Source organism: Pituophis catenifer, unplaced genomic scaffold (genome assembly GCF_029215685.1).
Source record: "Pituophis catenifer annectens isolate HBS135680 unplaced genomic scaffold, rPitCat1.0.hap2 SCAF_1, whole genome shotgun sequence".
Taxonomy (NCBI): Eukaryota; Metazoa; Chordata; class Lepidosauria; order Squamata; family Colubridae; genus Pituophis; species Pituophis catenifer.
Window position 1 is genome coordinate 331313938 of NW_027256881.1, and position 22300 is coordinate 331336237.

At 41.8% G+C, this 22300-nt stretch overlaps 1 protein-coding gene across 2 annotated transcripts; it reads left to right on the plus strand.

Moving 5' to 3' along the window:
• The first annotated feature begins 4189 nt into the window (after positions 1-4189).
• On the plus strand, positions 4190-21723 carry ARRDC2 (arrestin domain containing 2). Of its 2 annotated transcripts, none has more exons than XM_070943407.1 (8): positions 4190-4797; positions 14344-14410; positions 14535-14682; positions 16051-16153; positions 16966-17222; positions 18327-18489; positions 19773-19924; positions 20424-21723. In XM_070943407.1, the coding sequence occupies exons 1-8, from the start codon at positions 4530-4532 to the stop codon at positions 20478-20480; spliced, it is 1215 nt and encodes a 404-aa protein (XP_070799508.1). In that variant the 5' UTR covers positions 4190-4529; the 3' UTR covers positions 20481-21723. The 2 variants fall into 2 exon arrangements, with proteins under 2 accessions (XP_070799508.1, XP_070799500.1); XM_070943399.1 differs by lacking the exon at positions 4190-4797 and adding an exon at positions 12742-13118.
• Positions 21724-22300: the final 577 nt, after the last annotated feature.

Here is a 22300-nt window from a genome sequence, read left to right on the forward strand (position 1 = left end):
CATGCTGGCTGAAGAATTCTGAGAGTTGAAGTCCACCCTCTTAAAGTGGCCAAGATTGAGAAAAACTGCCTCTAGCATATACATAGCTACACCACAGCAAAAACATCTATGGTTTGAAGACAACATTGTTGGCTTAGTTACTAATGATAACTTTTATTTTTTAAAAAAAAACAAGTTTTAATCGCTTCAGAATTTCTGAGATTTTATTTTATTTTTTTACTTTATTTAAAACATTCATGTAGCTTCCCATCTTTATAACAGCTGTGGGTTGCTCCCAATGAAAAATTAAAAGAAACGTAAACGTAAAGTCATATTAAAGCTCTAAAACTCAACCAACAAAAACGTTAAAACCAGCAAAAGCCTGGCACCAAATCCGTTCTAAAGTGTGATAATCTAATCTTCTCCCAATGCTTGGGGAAAAAGACTGGTCTTCAAAGCTTTATGGAAGGCTAAAAAGGTGGAGGCCAACTGGAAAGAGGAAAGAGGAAAGAGTGGTCTATAAGGCAAGGACTGCCCCCGAAAAGGCCCACTTCCTAGTTCCCATCAGATGACAATATTTGGAGGAAGGAGCCAGGAACATGCCTACCCTATCTGACTTGGTAGGACAGGTGGATGTCCTTAGAGAAAGGTGGTCCCGCAGATAGCCAGTTGGCAACTCTTCATCAACACCAAAGATCTTTCCCTGGATGTCCCAAAAGTGTTTTCAAAAAGGCGACTGCACTTTCTGGATTTTAAAGACGTATCAGTTCTTATCCATGAAGCCTTGTTGAACTCTTGAACTGTAGAAACTTCTGGGATGGAAAGCACCTTTGGGTGCTTCTGGAAAACACCTTTGGGACAACCATGATCTGGATCAGGGGTCTCCAACCTTGGCAACTTTAAACTGGGAGGAGTTGACTAACTGAAGGAGATACTGACTAATCAAGGGCAGCCGTTGAAAGTTGAAGGATTGAGCTAAAGGCTTTCCTCAGGAGGCTCAAGAGAGTTTAGTTTTGTAATGGTGCCAATACATCCTCTGTTGGGACTGCTGCTTCTTCTGCCATTATTTCTAAGTACAGGTCATTGCTAAACTCTAGAATCATTATTCATTTGTCTTGTGGATTAAACCTTCCCTGGTAGAGACAGTTTACAAATATATTTGAATTTTTTGTTGTTTAAGGAATGCTACAAGGAGCAGCATATCTTCCACATGCAGATATTCTACTCTAAATAGCTTCCTCCTTATAAGTATGAATTGGAAGAGCAAGCCTATGATAGTTGCGGCAAGACATTTTGTCACATGGTTTTGCATACTGGCATAGTTGAAATGATCAAATTAGCTAAAGTGCAGTGAGTACCAATAAAATCATGTGAACTATCACAACAACAGTAATTGGATTGTGAATTATAAGATGGTAAAAGTAAGCATAAAGAAAGAAATAGAAGCAACATCCAAAGAAATATAGTGAGTATATATTTAGCATGCTAAATAATGTTGAATCAATTTGAATATATACAAACTAAAAACAAAATCAAACCAATTGATAAAACAAGACAAGAAATATGATCTCAGCCTAAGTAAATATTATGAAAGGAAAAGAAAATAATTGCTTGAAGAATTTAAAAATATAACTTTGGTTTTGTTAATTGATTCACCTTCCTTGGTGGCTCAGCAAAAACTTCCTTTAAAAAAGTTGTTTTTATGCCTAGCTCATTGATCCAAAGGCCTTAACAAGAATTGAAATCTTGACTGCAGTGCTAAGCCTTCCTCCCAAGTGAGAACAATACATTTCTGCAAGTGAGATGATAGAAATCAGGAAGAGGAAGGAAATTGTAAGTGTAAAGGAATAGCAACTGCAACTGATTCCTCTGTACCAAAGCTTTGCTGGCTGGGGAATTATGGGAGTTGAAGTCCTTCCAGCTTAAAGTTGCCAAGGTTGGAGATCCCTGATCTGGATGACTGAGAACCTCCACAGAAATTTTGCCCTGGATATTTTGCTCATTGTCTCAATACCATAGAAAAGGTATGGCACAAATGTCCTCTTAGATACAAAATTGGCAGCCAGAGTAGCATTTTGTCTTATATCATCAATCAGAACAATAATATTATCGTTTTTCCTCACCATTTCCCTTAATATTAATACCATATGACCTGCTGAACAAAGTAATTAATTTTATTGCATACTTTCTCATTTGCTTTACACTTTTTTTAATTCAGCAAAACAATGCAATTTCAGGGGTTGTATGTTTCGTATTATCTTATGTCACAGTTGAGTAGCTACACTCTTTCTCATCCATAGTCCTGGTATGATGCATTTGTCTGAAATTAGTGGGAATACAGAATAACAAAATTGGAAGATATCCTAGAGGTCTTCTAGTCCAACCTCAATAACCCTCTCAACAAATTGACTGCAGGCACTTGGCAACTTTGCTACCAAATGAGATCCAGTCCCATTTATCTAGTAATCTATATAATTTTGTATTGTCTACTTGGATTACATAAATTCTCCAGAAGGATTCTGGTAGCTTTTCTCACTAACCAAGTTTTTTCAGAGGTTTCATGGGCTGTAGCTGCCTTCATTAGATGCATTGAGTGGCTAGATTGAAGTAGGATTTGCACTTGGATGAGCTGCTAAATTAGACAACTGCTAGATTGAATTTAGATTCGGTTGCATCCCAAGCACCTAATCTTAAATTTACAAGTGCAACAATTTGTTTAGGGACACAAAATTTAAGATGTATTTCCAACAGTCAATATCCCTTTTTTCTTCTCCCACTCCACTTCAATTCTAATCATAATTTTTAGGCTTTGAAGGGAATCTTAGCAAGAGAATTCCTGAGGGCTCTTTTTCCAGTCAGAAAATGAGGATAGCCAATAAAAGCCTAATCATATAAATGGAGCATTGAGACTGACCCTTGGGTTCAAGAATTGAATGTGAGCCCAAACAACACTTGACACACAAAACAGATCTTCACTTAGACAATGCTGCCATAAGCATACAATTTCTAAAATAAATAGTTTCTAAACCATTCAATCATTTCTAAAATAAGTCTAAGAACAATTGTACTAATTCAAAAGCTAGAGATAAAAGTGCAGCAATCAAATCACAAACCATGGGGAACAGAAACTATGGTGTCATGGGTATGGGATTCAAATTAAAACAGGTTTCTTTATACCGTAATACTTACAATAGTTGGTAATTACATTCTTACTTTTTTGTTGAGGCAGCCATATAAATTTTTTAAATCAGGCATCTCCAACCCATAGGCAGCATGTGGCCCTGAACAACTGCCAGCCTCACCAGATTACAATCTTTTAATTATATTATGTGATTTATATACATTAGCTATATTCTATATGTGGCCCATGCCAATTCCTCTCCACTCAGTGTGGCCCAGGCAAACCAAAAGGTTGGATCCCTATGCTTTAAATAAATATATACAAACATGCATATATACTTTGTGGTGGTATATGAATCTTCCGAATAGATAAATCTGCAATCTTCCAAATAGAAAAATGCACACAAATACACACATAGGCAAATACAAATGAATGCTCATGAACACACTATGTGTATAAGTAGGTATATCCTTCCATGTTCAATTAATATTTTTCTGCTCTACTTTTCCAAATAAAACCCAATGATCAATAATTAAACACCCAAAACAACTTAAAACTATTAGGTAAATTAGGCAAATGTGACTGTCAAGTGTGGACGTATACACACACACACACACACACACAGAGAAATATATAATTAGGAGCATTTCATATACAATACCAGTTTTTAACAACGTTATAACAAAATAGAATTAACCCTGGAAATAGTTATTAATTGGTAACCAACAACCATGCAGAACGTGAGCATTTGCCCATTCGAAATCATTATTCTGCTCATCCCAAAACCAAATTAAAAAGCGGCTGCTATCCCTATCGCGAAGGGTTAAATGCAAATATGCAAGTGTCAAAAAATGCGCAGCAGGGAAATGACTGGCTTGAACTTCTCCACCTCCATCCTGCGTTTATTGTTATCTCCGCGCCTAGGGCTGAGCGACGTCTTTGCACGCTGCACTTTGGAGACACTCCCTGAAAGAAAGAAGTGGGGGGTGGAGTGGGGGGAGCAGGAGTGGGAGGTGTCTCAGCTGCTGACGCTCCTCGCCTGTTGCTGTCAGTTGTACAGTTAAGGCAAGGCGATGCACCTAATAAAGTCAACAGGAAAGAGAATCAGCCAGCCAGTCCCCCTTGTGTGATTGCAGATAGCGGTTGTAGGCAAAGCTCAGGTCTTCCCTCTCCAAACCCCGGGCCCTTCGACTGAGATAAGGAGCATCTCCAGACCCGTGGATTCTGCACCACACCTGCACATCGGAAGGCCTGATCTGATACACATCAGTTGTGCTGTGGAGCACAGCTCAGGGCTACGTGCTGAAGAGCAGTTGCACCAAAAAAAAAAAAAAAAGACACCCTGCCAACATCGCGCTCCTGCTTCAGAAGCAGCCTCCAACCTGTCTCGCTCTCCAGCGGCTTGCTTGGAGGTCCCCTGCAGCCCGAAATGCAGCATTTCAGCAGGATCCGCACTTTTATGCTGGAGCTGGACGCAGGACGCGGTCCTGGAGTCGCTTACCGGGGAGGAGAGCTGCTATCCGGCCGAGTGGTGTTGGATGTAGCCAAAGGACTAAAAGTGAGAGCTTTGGCGGTCTGTGCGCGAGGCTTGGCTGCTACCCACTGGCTGGAGAGCAAGAGTTTTGGCATGAACACGGTCTATAGCGACTACACTGCCTACGAGACCTACCTGCGAAGACGGCAGCACCTGATTAGAGGTAAGAGGGTCTATTTTTTTCCCCCTGTTTTCCTCCCGGTGTTGACTTTCTGGCTTGCCTGGGCAAGGTAGAAATACAGGATTGTCTTTGCAGCTTCATGATCTTGTCTCTTTGGTCCACTCCCACCATTTGGGGAGTGGGTCCAAGACATGGAATGTGCCCCAAAGCACCCCTTATCTAAGCAGGTGACTATTCTGCTAACTAAAACCCGAACTTAATAATTAACAGCAATTTAACCATTTCCCTGTCTGACCCACCCCAAAGAAACAACCCTGCCTTTTAAACATAAAGTGTGTGTCAAGACTTATTATAGTATTCCCAAAACTGGAAAGGTTTCTGTTCTCAGGGTTTTGGCCAAAAAACAAAAAACCACTGGGTGAAGAGGGTCCCATTATTGTCCAAGTTTGCACTTCCTTTTGTTTATGGTTATGCATGTTAAGCACTTTGCAAGGGAAAAGATATGTTGCTTCATAACTGGTGCCTTTCAGGAAATCATTTGTCAAATGTCAGCTAAACACAGAAACCAGGTTTCCAAGATACTGTATGGGCTTGAGAAGAGCTGACATTTAAATGCCTGAAAGGTTATTGTGAACGGTAGTGCAGGCAGATCTTGTCAGTTTTTCAGTGTGATTTGTTTGCGCCTCGTGTGGGTTGTTTTGATCTTGTTGCGTTGACATTGTTGTTTTTCCTTAACTACTTTAGGTTTGGGCTGGAAAAGTAGAATGTAGAAATAGGAAGGAAAGGAGGGAGGATGGGTGGCAGAAGGGAGGGAGGGAGGAAGGAAGGAAGGAAGGAAGGAAGGAAAGAAGGAAGGAAGGAAGGAAGGAAGGAAGGAAGGAAGGAAGGAAGGAAGGAAGGAAGGAAGGAAGGGTGGGTGGGTTTCTGGCCAAGAGCAGTGCAGAGGCAAGAATTCCATTGGGAGAATTAATTACTTCTTGCCATGATGCCAACAGGCTGCTATACAGGAGTGGCAGCAATTCTTCGTATTTAATGAGGACTACAAACAAGCAGAGAATTTGTAGACAGCTGGGTTCGCTAATATGCTGGAAGCGCAACAGGGCTTTGAAACACCCATGTGCATGCTGGAAAGTGCCTTGGCGCAACTGGTTTGTCATTTTTGCTGATGAATACTGAAACATGCATTGTTCTTTGCACCCAAAGTAGTCAAAATAGCTACAGACTAAATAGCTATATTCTATGCTTTAATGGTAGTTGAATATCAAAGGAATCACCGTTCTTCACATTTCATTTAAAATATTTGTGTCTTTGGGTCCCACCCATGGACTGAAGCAACTGGTGAAAACATAAAAAGGCTTTGCAAGATTTTTCACCCATCAGAGCCAAGAGAAGTGGAAGAAAAAGAAAAAAAAATAAGAGAAATGCAAGGGAAAGGGGAAGTGAAAAGGCTTTATTTTGTTTGAAAAAGTAGCAGACCTTTAACTTTCCCAGCCTTGTTTCTGTTTAAATTCGGATGAGAAAGGATTCGGTATTTCTCTCCTTCATTTCTATGAGAAAGTCAAAGAAAAATGCAGAACAATGAAAAATATGACATGGATAGTTCCAGAGTTCTGGGTTCTCTTGAGGCAAAAAAAAATATGTCCTTTTTACACAGTTCCAGACTCTAGGCCAGTGCATGGCTGGCTAGGGAATTCTGGGAGTTGACATCCATACATTTTCACGCAGCCTAAGTTGGGAAACACTGTTCTAGACAGTGACACTATAAGCAGCAGAAAATGGCAACTGTACATCTCTATTTTCAGAGGGAATATGCCACATGGCACTTGTTAGGATAACCATAAAGGCAACTTTTTTCAAAGGCTTCTAATAAGCCTCTAGCAGGTTGAAACACTTAAAATTAAATGAATTCTCCTTTGCTGGGTTTCTCTGTTGCATTCTTTGCTTTGGTAAATAAATAGAACTTCCATGTTCAGAAGGGAGCTGAGATGAAATACATTCAATTTAATAACAACAGCCAAAAATGGCAATTGCCTTTCGTTTTCTGTTTGTAGACTTCCTGAAGACATCTTGCTGGTCTAGATGGACTTGATCTGGACTCCTGTTTTCTTCTTAGGGTGCTTAAGAACAAAAGGACCATAAGCACTCTAAATATGCAAGGGAATTTACACAAGGATTGATTGCTCCAGGTTTTGTACACAAAGCATAATAGATAAAATGCAAGATGAATGCAAGTTCTGTTTTGGTGGAGAAAGGCCACACCTTATCTGTTTATAATCAGTATACAACTGGTTTGCAAAACAATGAACAATCAATGAAATAACTCCCCAATCATTGTAAACTACAGGGTATATATTTACGTTTATACTTATTATTCATAAATTTGTATCACAAAGTACAACATGATTGAGTCTTAAAAATGAAATTAGGCGATTACAAAACAATGTACATTCAAATCAATCAAATTTAAATCACATTCTGCAAGAAAGGTGGAAGAAAAGAAAACAATTCTTCACTTTAACATTTAAACACTATTAACATAAGAACCTCTCAGTGTAAAGATCTTCTCCAAAGACATGTCCCATCAGAGAAAAGATTTTGTCTGTAGTTTTTGCCCTCCATAGCAGATGCAAAATTGGGGACAATTAGAGAAGGAACCTAACAGTAGTAGAGTGGCCGAACAAGTACTCTTGAAATTGCTGCATTCAAATATCCCACAATTTTGGAAAAGAATTTTAGCAAGAGCATGAAGCCAAGGAGAGAACATACTAATTCAGCACTCCTGCATAGTGTTTGCAGAATCTCCTGGTGCATTTCTTATTTTCTTTAGTTATCATTTTCGGAAATCTTCCTGGGACCCAGGATACCAAGCCTGGAGCTATTTGCACAAGGATGTGTAAACATAAAACGCTTTTTCTGAGATTTGACTAGGAGCAATTAACTACCTTGGTAAACAACACCCCTCCTTAGGCAATTCAGATCTTGCCTCAGTTTATGAGTCAGCAAGGCAGGAGCACCCAGGGGCTCATGATAGGTAACCTTCTTTTCTATCAAAACAGCTGATTGATCTGCCTACTTTATATATTGGCAATGCAACTCATGTAGAAACATGCCTAATCTAGTTTCGCTGCCTAAAATCCTTTAGATGGAGGTCAGATAGGGAGAACTAGGCCTAAATTTTTGCATACAGATCAATGGCTCAGTCACTATGACTTATTCTGTATTACTAATTCAGCCAAGTGGTCCATCTAATCCACTCAGGACCAGGAGGGGTGAAATCCAGCAGGTTCTGACAGGTTCTGGAGAACCGGTAGCGGAAATTTTGAGTAGTTCAGAGAACCAGCAAATATCACCTCAGGCTGGCCCCACAGTGGGGTGGGAATGGAGATTTTGCAGTATCCTTCCCCTGGAGTGGGGTGGGAATGGGAGTTTTGCAGTATCCTTCCTCTGCCAGGCCCACCAAGAGAAAACCCACAGAACCCATAGTAAAAAAAATTGGATTTCACCAATGGGACCAGGCAATCCTTTTGGGCCCATTTAGAATATTAAAAATATTCCTAAAATGGCTGTTGTGGGAGATTACCTTATTCACAAAATGGCTGCCACAACACACGCAAAAACAGTCACAAAGCCTTCATTTGCCATGAAGCTAACTAATCTTAATATACTCTGTTTTGTACAAGCTGATATTGCATGGAATCCAAGGATATTACTGAAAAGAAACACAATGGTAAAGATTAGTGGTTCACCTGGCAGAATATTAACTTTCTATTCATTTGTTTTAATTTATAAAACCATTGTAAAATTTCAGATGGGCAGAGAGGGTAGAACATGGAATCATAGGGCGGGAAGGGACTTCTGAGATCTTCTAGTCCAACCCTCTGCTCAAGGCAGAAGACCTTATACCATCTCAGTCAAATAGTTGTCCAGTCTATTTTGAAAACCTCCAGTGATGAAACATCCACAACTAGAGGTGTCCAACAGATTCTGATTTCTAATTAGGAGATGCTAGTCTACTAGTGATTCCAGAACAAGAATTACTGCAGCTTCAGGATATCCCTTAATGGATGCCATTATCATCATCTCCAGAGGAGTTTTGAAGGGCTTGAAAGATCACCCTGTTTTATTTTTCACTCTCTTACTTGGTCTTAACAAAGAGGCTAGCATATTCTTTTTAGCATTTATTATATTTTTGTAATAACAAAACCCTTTTGTGGTTTAACAAAAAGCAAACAACTTTTAAAAATTCAACTGGAATCCCACACAATTCATTACGTGCCAAGAGCAGATTTACAACCAGCCCTTATTCCCAAAGAATTGGCTCATTCTCATTAAGTGATGTGCAACAGGACTGAACTTCTATCCCAACGTAAACTGGCTGGAAATTTAGCTTTAATCCAATACATTAAGAGGATGTACTACATTTCTAGGTTTATAAAATAAATTAGAGGATACTCCTTTCAAATATTAAATTCTAGAGTGGTAGCGAACCTTGTTTTTTTCAGCATCAAAGGGGAATTAAAGCAACTCTGTAGTTTTAATCTGGTAAAAAATTCTCATTAAACAGCCTTTGATTGGCTGTTAACCTTTAAGGTACCCTAAGGAAGTATGTCTAAATACTTAAGAGTGGGAGAGAAGAAAATTATTATACTACATACTAAGAGGGGTCCTTGTTCTTTGGAATTTGTGCTCAACTTGGATCCATTTAAGAATCTATTTTATAGGAGCGTCCTCAGTTGGATTCCTGCATTGTGAGATTCTGTTTATTACACATGAAATGAGTGGCTGGATGATCTACCAATGTTGCATCTTCATTGAAGAAAAGTGCAATGTATGATAGTCCAGAGACTACAGCATCATTAATCCATTCCCAGAATTGTTTTGGTTACTTAGGACTATTTATTTCTGGGCCATTAAATATAACCAAACAATAAAAATTACCTCATGCAAAATGCACTTGTTATTCCCCCTGGTCCCCATATGAGGGCAGTGTACGCCAAAAGTTGCAAGATATTTCTTTTTCTCTGGCATGACCATGTCTTATGAGCAAAATATGGGTGTTTTTATGCTCATCAAGTGACTGCTTTGCCAGAACGCTTGTAATTTTTCCTGGTATTCAGGAACCTCCGTGTCCTTAGGTTGTTTACTTCTGAATACCAGATGTCCAAGATGAGAAGATTGTTGCCTTCCCTTTTTTATTATTAAAGTTCTATAAGATATGAAAAACAGACAAAAATTATTAAGAAGGAAATAATAAGGGAAGGGAAGGAACAAAGAAAAATGAAAAGAAATAAAGCAAGAGTAACTTCCAACTTTCTTTGACACAAATATAAAAAATATTAACTTTTTGATCTAAAATTCAATAATAAATACCCAGTATTTCTATAATCATAAACATTTATAATTGTCAAATCGCAAAATTAATTCTCTATTTCTTTTGGCCTGTATCAAAAAGTCTGACATGGTTTCCGGCTAGAAATAAAGTCACAGAAGGTGTTTTCTTTAATCAAAGTAGTCAATTTTGCCATCTGAGCCAGTTCTTTTAACTTCATCTATTTTTCCATTGTGGGAATCTTTCCATCTCTGGGAATACAAAAGTCTTATGGCAATTTTCATATATATAAACAATCCCATATTTTTTCTTCAACTATTTTTCCCTCAAATGTAAAACCTCTGGTTTCCATTGTACATTTTTTATAATAATTCTCGGAGTTAAAGCACATATTTGACCCTAATAACTCTTAGTCTTCTTATATCCACTCAAGGGGATTGAACAGGTGTCAGCAACCTGCGGCTCCGGAGCTGCATGCGGCTCTTTGGGCCCTCTGCTGTGGCTCCGTCAGGTGATCCCACCACTGGCTGGCCCAGCCCCTCACCCTCCCCTCCCAGTCACTTCTCACCTAGCCTGAGAATGTAAGGGCGATGGCGGGTGATGGAGAAGCGTCCGGGGCAGAGACAGAGAGATACAGAGAGAGAGGTGGGGAGAGAGGGGGGAGGGGGGAGGGAGAGAGAAATGTCAAAAGGGTTTTGTGATTCCCAGTGTTTTTTAACAACTGGTTCTCTGCCCTAATGACCGGCTGGATAGGCGTGGCTGGGGGGGGTGTCATATGACTGGTAGAAGTGAGTGATGTCAAGTTGACCACGCCCACCCAGGTTTTGTGGCTCCCGGTGTTTTCTTTTCTGTGGGAAACGGGTTCATGTGGCTCTTTGAGTGTTTAAGGTTGCAGAGCCCTGGGATAGAAGATGCCCTCAGAATGTTACCTTCCCTTTTTCCTTGTAATCCTCCACTGGCAATTTTTGAGTTCTTCTTAGACCTAGGAGCTAACCAGGAGGAAATCTCTAGTATTCTTGCCACCCCTCTCTATTACAATTCTACACACTGCTTTTAAGTTACAGGTTTCTCGGTAGCCCAGGTGAGCCTGCCAAAATTTTGAAGAGAGATTGAGATTGTACCATTCTGCATTTGATCTTTAGGCGGGAAGAATTGTATAGGAACAATAGTGCCAAATTTCCCAAAAATAATGATGATGTTTAACTGAAATCTATACTTGTGTGTGGGTGAAAAGACACCCTCTTGTCCCAGATTCAGAGCTAGGGTTGATACTGGATCTTGCAAGAAAATAAAATGTCCTTCCTTGGATCAGGCAGCCTTTCTATTCCCCCCACTCCAAGACCTTGGACTTCCCAAACTAATGCTGGAAAACTCCTGGCTGCACCTGGGAGCTTGGATGGAAGGAAGGCTGCAAAAATCAGTGATGGAAAAAAAGGTGTATCCAGCCTTTTTCTACAGGGATCAGAGTCCAATTCTTCCCCAGTCAACTAAGGTCTTTACCAGAGAATGACAGAAGTGACATTTGCCGGGAACTAGATTAAGTCAGTTCTGGAATGGAAAAGCAGGTAGAGGAGAGGGGAATTTACGAAGTAAATTCTCCCGGCAAGAAAACCAAGTATCCCACAAAGGAATGCATATTGATTTAGCCTCAGGGCAAGATAGGGCAATACAGTTGCACTTTCGGTTGACTGAAATAGAAATTCTAGTCAGATCTGGTCTGGAGAATGTCCACCTTAATTATAGAAAGATGCGGAGAAAAACAGGGAAGGAGAGAAAAAAAAACACAACCTCCTGGATGCTCCTGGATTTGGGTGCTGTTTTTTTTTTTTTTTTCTCTCCCGGCTGATATTCCCCTTAAATGCCCGCACCCTGTTTTTCTCCGCATCTTTCTATAATTAAGGTGGACATTCTCCAGACCAGATCTGACTAGAATTTTTATTTCTATTTCATTGAAGGACACCTTCTTTCCAGGATAGGATGCATTGTGCAAGGCGGGAGAAAGGCGGAAAAGTCATCACAACAAACAACCTTACAGCAGAGGTCTTCAAACTTGGCAGCTTTAAGACTTGTGGGCTTCAACTCCCAGAATTCTCCAGCCAGCTTTGCTGGCTGGAGAATTCTGGGAGTTGAAGTCCACAAGTCTTAAAGCTGCCAAGTTTGAAGACCTCTGACCTACAGTGTTGTTTTTCTGACATGGACCTATTTCAATTCTCCTGGGGTTTCCTAAATCGCAAGGCATTTTATTCTATTTTATTATTTTAAAAAAAATATATATATATCTGGCCCCGGTTTACCAAGCTAACTTTGCCCAGTGGAGGAAAGTTTATCTCTCTGGAAACTTCTCCCACCTCCCACCAGCCAACCCCCGTTTGCAAACTCGACAGCAAAGCGAGGGGAGTGGGGTCAAAGAGGCAAGCGAGCAGCCCCGCCAGCCAACTTTTCAAAGCCGGAGGAGCGCCTGTTTTGTTGACTTGTTTTTCCAAGGGCTTTCTCTCGCCCCGCCTTCCCGAGGCCCAACCTTTTTTTTTTTTTTTTTTTTAACCCTCACCCTCGGATTGGCCGCTCGGCTGCCGGGGGCGTGGCTTTCGGGCTGCGGAGGGGGCGCTGGGCAGGCGGCTGAAGCATTTAAAGGGGCCGCGCGCGGAGAAAGAGCCGAAAGCGCCACTTGCGCCCCGCTTGATCGCACGTCGAGTTTTCCCGTCGAGGGTTATTATTATTTTTTTTTTCCCCTTCCTCCTCTTCCTCCGCCTCTCGGCCATGCTCTTCGATCGGCTGAAGCGCTTCTCCATCGTGCTGGACTGCCCGGAGTTGGCCTCTCCGCCGGTCTTCAGCTCGGGCGAGAGCGTGACCGGTCGCGTCGTGCTGGAGCTGTCCGGCGAAGCGCGCTTGGGCGCCCTCCACATCCACGCCGAAGGCTGCGCCAAGGTCCACTGGACCGAGTCCCGCAGCGCCGGCTCCAGCACAGCCTATACGCAGAGCTACGGCGACCAGGTGGACTTCCTCAACCACCGGGAGACCCTCCTCGCCCCGCCAGGTAGAGACGACAGAGCATCCCGGACTCGTGCGGCTGGGTGGGTCGGTGGGTTTTTCCCTGGCTAGGTGGCTAAAACACTCAGCTTGTCGATCAGAAAAGTGGGCAGTCCGACGGTTCGAATCCCTAGTGCAGGTCTCCTGCTTGAGCAGGGGGTTGGACTAGATGACCTCCAAGGTCCCTTCCAACTTTGTTACTCTGCTGGGGCGGAACGGACCCCGATCCCAGCCTCCCTGGGCTCCTTCATCCATCTTCATTCATGTTGTTGAATTTTTATCTTGTAAGCCGCCCTGAGTCCTTCGGGAGAAGGGCAGCATATAAATTGCAATAAAATAAAATAAATAAAATAAATCTCTCTCTCTTGGGGAAGTGCCGGAGCTGCGCGTCACGCCTACCCAGCTTCGGGCTTCTTGCGAGAAAGAAAGAACCGGGCAAGGGCGCTGCGCTAAGACTTGGCTGGCTTCGCTGCTGCTCGTGGCGCAGACGGGCTCGGTCTGATGGGGAAGGCGAGTTTGCCCGAGAGAGCTGGATTTTATTTTATTTTATTTTATTTTTCCCCCCTCTTGGGTTAAGGCTGCTCCGATCTTTGTGCAGCTGCCCTCTTGCAGAATTCCTCCGGCGGGGCCGGTTGCCCGAGCCTCCGTGCCAGACGGGAGGTGGATGCAACTGGCAAATTTGGGACCAGCCAGTTCTCTTCTTGGAAACCGCGCATTATATAATGTTTGGGGGGTGGACGAAGGAAAGAGAAAGGCCTGAGACATTATGCACTGCTTCTCTTGAGTTTAGCAACTTGCTTTGAAGTCTGGTAGTTTTATTAGGCAAGCCAAGCGCGAGTTTCCCAAATGCCTCTTGTAAGCCAGTAGGAATTCGGTGTAGCTTCGACCTGTTCCATTGACAGGTATATCAAGATATTTCCCTTGGGTGTATTGATGTCGAAAGCAGAAAGATAAGGTTATGGTGGGGAAAAAATGTATAGACAGCCCTGTTCCGTAATCTCTTGGATGACTTGAGGCTTTGTTTTTCCTTTTTTAAAAACACCTTTGTGGTTAATGTAGTTGAACCTGATTCTTGGTTCCCTATCTCCAGGTTTCTATCTCTTGGATGTGCATGTGTGTTTAATTTCACCTAAGTTCTGTTGGTTTGCTACTGCATAAAAGCTTGGCACAACTTTATGCAAAAAATTAAAAAATTAAAAAGAGCTTTTGTTCTTTCTTCTGTTCCTTAACAGACAATGGAGATGTCACGGTCCTTCAGGCAGGAAGGCATGAATTTCCCTTCACTTTCCAGCTCCCAGGGTAAGTCCTTGTCTTTTTCAGATATATTGTGGGTTCATAACAGTGACTATTTTAGGCTTTTTCTAGCTGGAGCGGTTGACACCGGCCTTGTTCTTAGTCGCAATATTTCTTTTTCCCGAAACAGGACCTTGGCCACCTCCTTTGAAGGCAAGCATGGCAGTGTCCGCTACTGGGTGAAGGCCAAATTACACCGGCCTTGGTCTTCCGTCAAACGAGCCAAGAAGGAGTTCACAGTCATTGAACCCATTGATATCAACACACCAACCTTACTGGTAAGCTGAGATAGGATGTCAAAGGAAAGACAGTCATTCCAGATTATTCCCAGAAAGCTAACCTGGATCACACTAGCAATTTACAATTGATAAAAGACTATATTAGTTAGGAGGTAGTTGGATTGCAGGTAGTCCCATACAGTTTTGTCATGTATACAGCAGTGGTTTGCAGCTGCCTTTTTCCAGGCTGTTATTAAAGTTTTCCTGTCTTGGTGCAACCATAGAATTCTTTGGAGATACTTAATTAGGTCTTATCTAGTCTCACAGCCCAATCAAGAACAATCTTAGACTCTCCTTAAGAACTACAGTGGCTTAATGGCCTTGTACAGTTTATTGCCAGCTTATTCTATTCTTGTGTCCAAAGTATTAGGTTATAATTGTCTATAACGTATTACTTAAACACCAGAAAGTGTAAGTGTTTTTTATCAGGGCAACCTGATTTACCCAAATATGGGATGGAGCATACTGCTTCTGCTTTCGCCTTTCAGCCCCAGTCCAGGAGCCTTTGCAGGCAGTCACTTTCACACTAAATTAATATTTACCAACAAAGAAATAAAGGGAGACTATTTCAAGCTATTTAGTTCTCGTCAGCTAAGACATACCTTTCTGGGATTCGAACCCGGGCGTTCTGGTGTTAAAATATAAATTTAACACCAGAAAGTATAGTATTTAATTCAGTAGCATTAAATACATGCTACTTGGGTTACCTAGCATTAAATACATGCTACTTAATTGAGGTCTCTCGTTTATCAAAACCATCCCCATCATGTTTGCCTCTTGTGATTCTCTGCAATATCCTGGTGAGATGTTGAAGATGAATGGTGACAATATGAACGAGCTGAAGTCTTTTAAAGATTTCTGTCATAGGATGGCGAAGCTTATTGCCATGCTTTTATTGAATATCATAATCCCGCCTTCCCTAATTTAGCGCTGTCCAGAATTTGCAGCCTTAACACATTTGTCCAGTATGTCTGAGCTGCTTATTTCATCACCATGGTTTGTAACTCCTAATACCAAAGTTGGTAGTTCCTAGGTAACCCAGTCATAAGCTTGTCTAATTCGTGCTGAAGGACAAGCAAACTCTAATCATTTGTCACACTGTGGTTCATTTATTTTTATAAATAATATATAAATATATAAATTTATAAATTTATAAATTTACAAGACCCAAAGAATCCAGCACCCAAAGAAAATCTAAAAAAAACCAAAGTGCTTTGTTGGAAGGAATCTGCTATTGTCTGTGAACCTTTCTCCAAGTTTATCCTCTTCCTCATTGAAACATTTTTTAATATGGAAAAAGAAAAGCAACTTCAGATTCTTCTTTTCCTGCTGCTAATGTGTTTCTCTTCTTTTCACTTTTCCCAACAGACTCCCCAGGCTGGTGCCAAAGAAAAGCTGGCGCGAGCGTGGTACTGTAACCGTGGCCAGGTTTCGGTCTCAGCCAAAATTGATCGGAAAGGCTACACACCAGGTGATCTTTTAGGCAATTGTTTAGGAGGGGGCTGCAATATGGGATCGTTCCTCTTTTCATCTTTACCCCAGATGTGCCCAACATTCAGAATTTTGGTGAATGGCTCATTTTTATACAACTGCAGTCACTCAAATTCCAAAGCTGGCAGGGGGATTTGAGAGTGACCTGCAACCCTGAGTGGTTAGTGGCTTGATGGTACTCCCGCCACTTTTTAAAAATCTAGTCCTGTTTTTAACTTCCCCCCCCCCTCCAAATCTATGTACAATCATCTTGTACATGGTTGTATGGGTTATTTATTTATTTATTTGTATCCAGCTTTTATTATTTTTACAAATAACCCAATATACCTTCCTCCTCTTTAATTTTCCTCACAAGGGCTGAGAGACAGTGACTGGCCCAGTGTCACCCAGCTGGCTATCATGGCTAAAGTGGGACTTAAATTCATGGTTTCCCAGCTTCTAGCCTGTGCCCTAACCACTGAACCAAACTGGGTCTCTTACTTTCCTTTTTTTCATTTGTAAACCACCCAAAGTCACTTAGGTGAGATGGGAAGTGTATAAATTTGATAACTATATAAATCACGAACATAGCATTAGCTAAGATGTTCTCAAAGTTCCCTCATAAAGAACCAGGCCATCAAAATTCTTGGGGAGAGGGGTAGGGAGAAGCAGTACTGTTGCCATCAAATATTTGCGTGCCCTTACAAAAATTTCAAAGACCAGCAAAAGGTTAGAGAAAAAGTTTAAAAGAGCAGACGAGTAACTGTAGGAGATTCCTTTCTAATACCCGCCTCTCTTCCATTCCCTTTGCAGGTGAAGTCATCCCCATCTTTGCTGAAATTGACAACTGCACCAACCGTTCTATCGTACCAAAGGCTGCCATCATCCAGACACAGACATTCATTGCCCGAGGCACTAAAAAACAGAAGAAATGTGTGGTGGCAAGCATTGCGGGAGACTCTATTATAGCAGGGACGAGAGAGGTGTGGCATGGCCGTGCGCTCAAGATCCCACCGGTTGGGCCCTCCATCCTGCAGTGTCGCATCATCCATGTTGAATATGCACTGAAGGTGAGGTGAAAAAGGGCATCCATGTAAACATAAGAGAGGTTAGAGATTTGGGGTTGTCTGGTGGGTTAACACACTGCATCCCAGAAAAATCTCATTTTTCTTTCCTCATCCATTTATCCTTCCTCTTCTTAAAAGAGCTCAGGCTATTCGTATAAATGAATGATTTCAAAACATCCGTTTTAATCTGGTACTTAAACAGCAGCCAAAGTTGATAATTCACAAGCTGGATAGAATCAGTGAAATTAACAAAAATAGAATGGTTGAAATCGGTTTTGTGAAATATTCTTTTTTCCACCTAAAGATGTCTTGAAACCAGGAGACTATGAGATCTAATCCTGCTTTAGGCACAGAGCCAGCTGACTTTGGGCCAACCTTTGTTTCTCAGCTCAGGAAAAAAGGCAAAGGCAAACCATTTCCCAAAAAGTGTGGCCAAGAAAACTGCATGGACTTGTCTATGTAATCTCCAGAAGTCAAACTGACTTGAAGGCACATATCCAAATGAGATTTCTCCTATCTCAGACCAGGGGAGTCCAATCTTGGCCACTTTAAGACTTTAAAGTCCGATTTTGGCCACTTTAAGACTTGCAGCATGGCTATCTGGGGAATTCTGGGAGTTGAAGTCTATATGTCTTAAAGTGGTCAAGATTGGACACCCCTAGTCTAGACTCCTTTTAGGGCGATAAAAAGAGCTTCCCTGGGGAGAATACTCCAGTCTTTACCAGCCCCACTATCAGTTGACTTTTACTGGATGCAAATATGCTTATGTGTGCATTGTCCCACTTTGGAAAAATAGAAGCTAAACATCCTCACTCAGACTCATAGGATTTGGTTCCCCCCCCCCTGCCTCCCCAATCTTTCTCACTGCCCTTTTCTCCTGTTGCAATTTGAGCCCTATTTAAGGTATAGCGCTCAGAACTAGAAAAAATGTTGAATGTCTTCACTTATGCAAAGAATGCAAAATGAAATGCGGTCTTAGCTTTTGAGATGTAGAACAAAGGGGGCTTGCTTTATGTAGGGCAATCTGGAAATGATGGATGAGATAGAGTATCTATTTTTCTCTCTCTCTTTTTCCTAAAAGCTAATGGTGGGCTTTCTTATTGGCAGGTCTGTGTTGACATCCCAGGGACTTCCAAGCTGCTCCTGGAGTTGCCACTAGTGATAGGCACAATTCCTTTGCATCCATTTGGCAGCCGCACGTCCAGCATCAGCAGCCAGTACAGCCTCAATATGGATTGGCTACAGTTGGGGATCTCTGAACGGCCTGAGGGTAAGCAGCTTAAGGTTGAAGTGAAGAGTGAAACAAACTGGGAGATTTAGGGATTGAAAGTCTATGGAGATTCTCAGTCATCCAGATTCCAGGTCATGGTTGTGCCAAAGATGCTTTTTCCAAAAGGCAACTGGATTTCTTGGTTTTTTTTCCTTTGAAAATGTTTTACTTCTCATCAGAGAAGCTTCTTCAGTTCTAATTCAGCTAGAACTGAAGAAGTTTCTTACATGAGAAACGAAACTTTTTCAAAGGGAAAAAAAACAAAACAAAGTCCAGTTGCGTGTTAGAAAAAGCATCTTTGGGTCTGAGTGATTGAAACTAGGCAAAGAAAATGGTTCTCTAGTTGGTGGTCCTGAATTTGCAACATCTCTACTGAGAAGGCCTGCATCAAGTACAATTCCAAAAATTGTGCTTTTGTTAAAAAGAAAGAAAGAAAGAAAGAAAGAAAGAAAGAAAGAAAGAAAGAAAGAAAGAAAGGGACACGGTGGCTCAGTGGCTAAGACGCTGAGCTTGTCGATCGAAAGGTTGGCAGTTCAGCAGTTTGAATCCCTAGTGCCGTGTGACTGGGTGAGCTCCCATTACTTCTCCTAGCTTCTGCCAACCTAGCAGTTCGAAAGCACATAAAAAATGCAAGTAGAAAAATAGGGACCACCTTTGGTGGGAAGGTAACAGCGTTCCGTGCGCCTTTGGCATTTAGTCATGCCGGACACATGACCATGGAGACGTCTTCGGACAGCGCTGGTTCTTCAGCTTTGAAACGGAGATGAGCACCGCCCCCTAGAGTCGGGAACGACTAGCACATATGTGCAAGGGGAACCTTTACCTTTACCTTTTTAAAAAAAACACAAGCCTACTTTGGGATGGAGTTACTGGACTGTATTTTGCTTGTTCTAAAATATTAAAGTTTGTAATGGGGAGGGGGGAGTTAAAGGCAGGTGGATGAATTCCTGAGGTCCGTGGCTACATTGTGCATTTATGACATTGAAGCTTTCTCAGTGTAGCAAGTTGCAACTTCTGCAATTCTAAGACCTGACCAGATACCATCTTTCTTGGAATGGTTAAAAGCAATACAATTTCATTTGCATGAATCTACTCAAGTCGGAGTTAAGATTCTTAGTTTAGGTTCACGTACTCTGCTAAGCTATGACAAACTTTGTCCTTAGATAGTATTTGGGATAATTTATGTAACAACAAATGAGGCCCTGCTGGTAGCATCATTTAGATTTAAGTCTAGAAATCATGTGTAAAAGGCACTCAAGTTAATCTACTGTGTTTCTCCTTAGCTCCTCCAGAGTACTCTACTGTAGTGTCTGGTGAAGAAACCATTGAGAACTTGTCCCCTCCTTCTCAGGATGAGTGTCCTGCCTTACTTGAAGGACCTTTCTTTGCCTACATCCAAGAATTTCGTTTCCGACCACCTCCTCTCTACTCTGAGGTGAGCACGGGAGAGTGATGCACAACTTATTGCTTTGCTGGCAAAGTTCTTCTTTTTGTTGCCCTTCTTATACTAACCCAGGGGTCGGCAACCTTAAATACTCAAAGAGCCACAAAGGTCCTAACCAGAAACCCCCCATCCAATTCTGGAGCCAACTGGAAGTCCGGTTCCCCCACCATAAAGCCCTCTTCCTAGCGTGGCATCCTTTTTCCTCTGCCAGCCAGAAGTCTGGTTCCCCCACCATAGAGTCTCCTCCTAGTGCAGTGTCCTTTTTCCTATACCTGTCCTAACCGAAAGCCCTATCAATTGTGGAGCCAACAGTGACAGGCAGCCGCAGCAGAGGGATGAAAGAGCCACATGCAGCTCCAGAGCCGCGGGTTGCCGACCCCTATACTAGCCGCTATCAGGATCTTGCTAGTAAATGTGTTTTATCAAATCAGTTTTCCCGGGGGAGCTGTTCGTAACATTTTCTCTTTCTCTTGCTCTCCTTGAAATCTAGGTGGACCCCAATCCTCCCTCTGACAACAGCATCCGTCCACGTTGCATGACTTGCTGAAGGAAGCACTGCCTGACTTGAGATCAAAGGAAATCCTTTAATAAGAGAGATTACCGCGAGTGGAAGCTCAATGGTGGGGTGAAGAAGAAGATTGCCCCAAGAGCAAATGTGGGTGCCCATTCTTAGTCGGTGCTCTACACAAAATGCTTCATTGGACTCTCTCTGAAACAGAGCGAGCTAGATCGGCATTCGGGATGAAGAGCGAGACGAGAGCTCTTCCTCAGCGCATAAAGTGGTGACTGTTCAGGATCAGCACAAAAGCATTTTGAACTCTAGACCGATCTACTGTGCTTTCCTTGGGTGCATTTCACGATGTCCTTCCTACACCTACAGAGGGGTTTTTTACTCTGTGTAGACTGAAGCTGCAGAAGGAACCCATTCACCCTGAGAATCTGAGAAGATGCTTCTGTTCCATTGCCTAGAATTCCATAAATGACTTTCAGACGGAAGTTGGCTAAAAGAAGTCCTGCCTTATGACACTGTCTATGTCACTGTTAACACTTCTGACGTTGGTTTTTTTTTTTTTTTTTTTTGGGGATTACCCAACTGGGTTTCCCTTTTAATTTCATCCATCAAGCAGACGCTTATGGGAATGGTCAGGGGTTGAGTGGATAAGAGTCTCCAGTCTAAAAATTGTTGATAAGGACAGAAGGGGTGCACATATTTTTTTCTCCCTTACATCAGGGAGTGGTTTGTTTTTGATTAAATGCAACAGAATTGCAATTGTACTATCAGGGAATAGGATTGACGTGGTTGTAACAGGTGGTTGATTTTGCAATTTCATTTATAGTGCGTCTAAATTCTCAAAACTAACCCTTTGAGTTACAGAATTTAGAAAAAAAAATATCTTTGGATTTTGTTGGCTGTATGAATTCAACAGAAATGGAGAATAGAAATGGATTGTATGAAAAGTTATTGGGAGGATGCTTTCCCCCATTTCAAGATGGGTCTTAATTAGACTCCCACGAGGCGTGGGGTGGGGAGTGAATCCCCCCCTCCCTCAAATGCATTCCAAATGCTTCTAAGCATGTAAACATCCTGCTTCTGCCCCATGTGGGGCTGGTGGCCTTGTTTTTGTACCTCCTTTCTGTTACTGTATACTCTGGTTTGATACGGACATAAACCTATTTCTAGGTTTGCATTTTATAAACGTGGCTGCCTTTAACTATTTGAAAGCAATGTGTGTTTCTCAGAATTCCTAGTTTTGTACGAGGTTTGCAATTAAATTAATCAAACTTTTTAATCGCTGGAATTTTCTTTCCTTTTTTCATTCAAACCGTCTTACTTACTTACTTACTTACTTACTTACTTACTTACTTACTTACTTACTTACTTATTTATTTATTTATTTATTTATTTATTTATTTATTGGTTCGATTTATATGCCGCCCTTCTCCGGAGACTCAGGGCGGCTTACAATGCGTTAAGCAATAGCCTTCATACTTTTGTATATACCTGCTTAGTAGGGCTTTCGGGCCCCCCTTAAGCAGTGTTCTTTTGTATACAAAGTCAGCTTATTTCCCCCACAATCTGGGTCCTCATTTTACCTTCCTCGAAAGGATGGAAGGCTGAGTCAACCTTGAGCCTGGTGAGATTTGAACTTGGAGTAATTGCAGGCAGCTGGTGCTACTTAACAGCACTTTAGTCTGCTGCGCCACCAAGGCTCTTTAACACTTAGGTTTTACCCATGTCCAAGTAGAATGCCAGAGTTTATACGACATGCTTCAGATTGCTAACTGAATCTAATAAGTGGAACTGCTGTGTCTAATTCAGGGGGTCGGGAATCTGTGGCTCATACCCTCCCGCAAACACCACTGAGA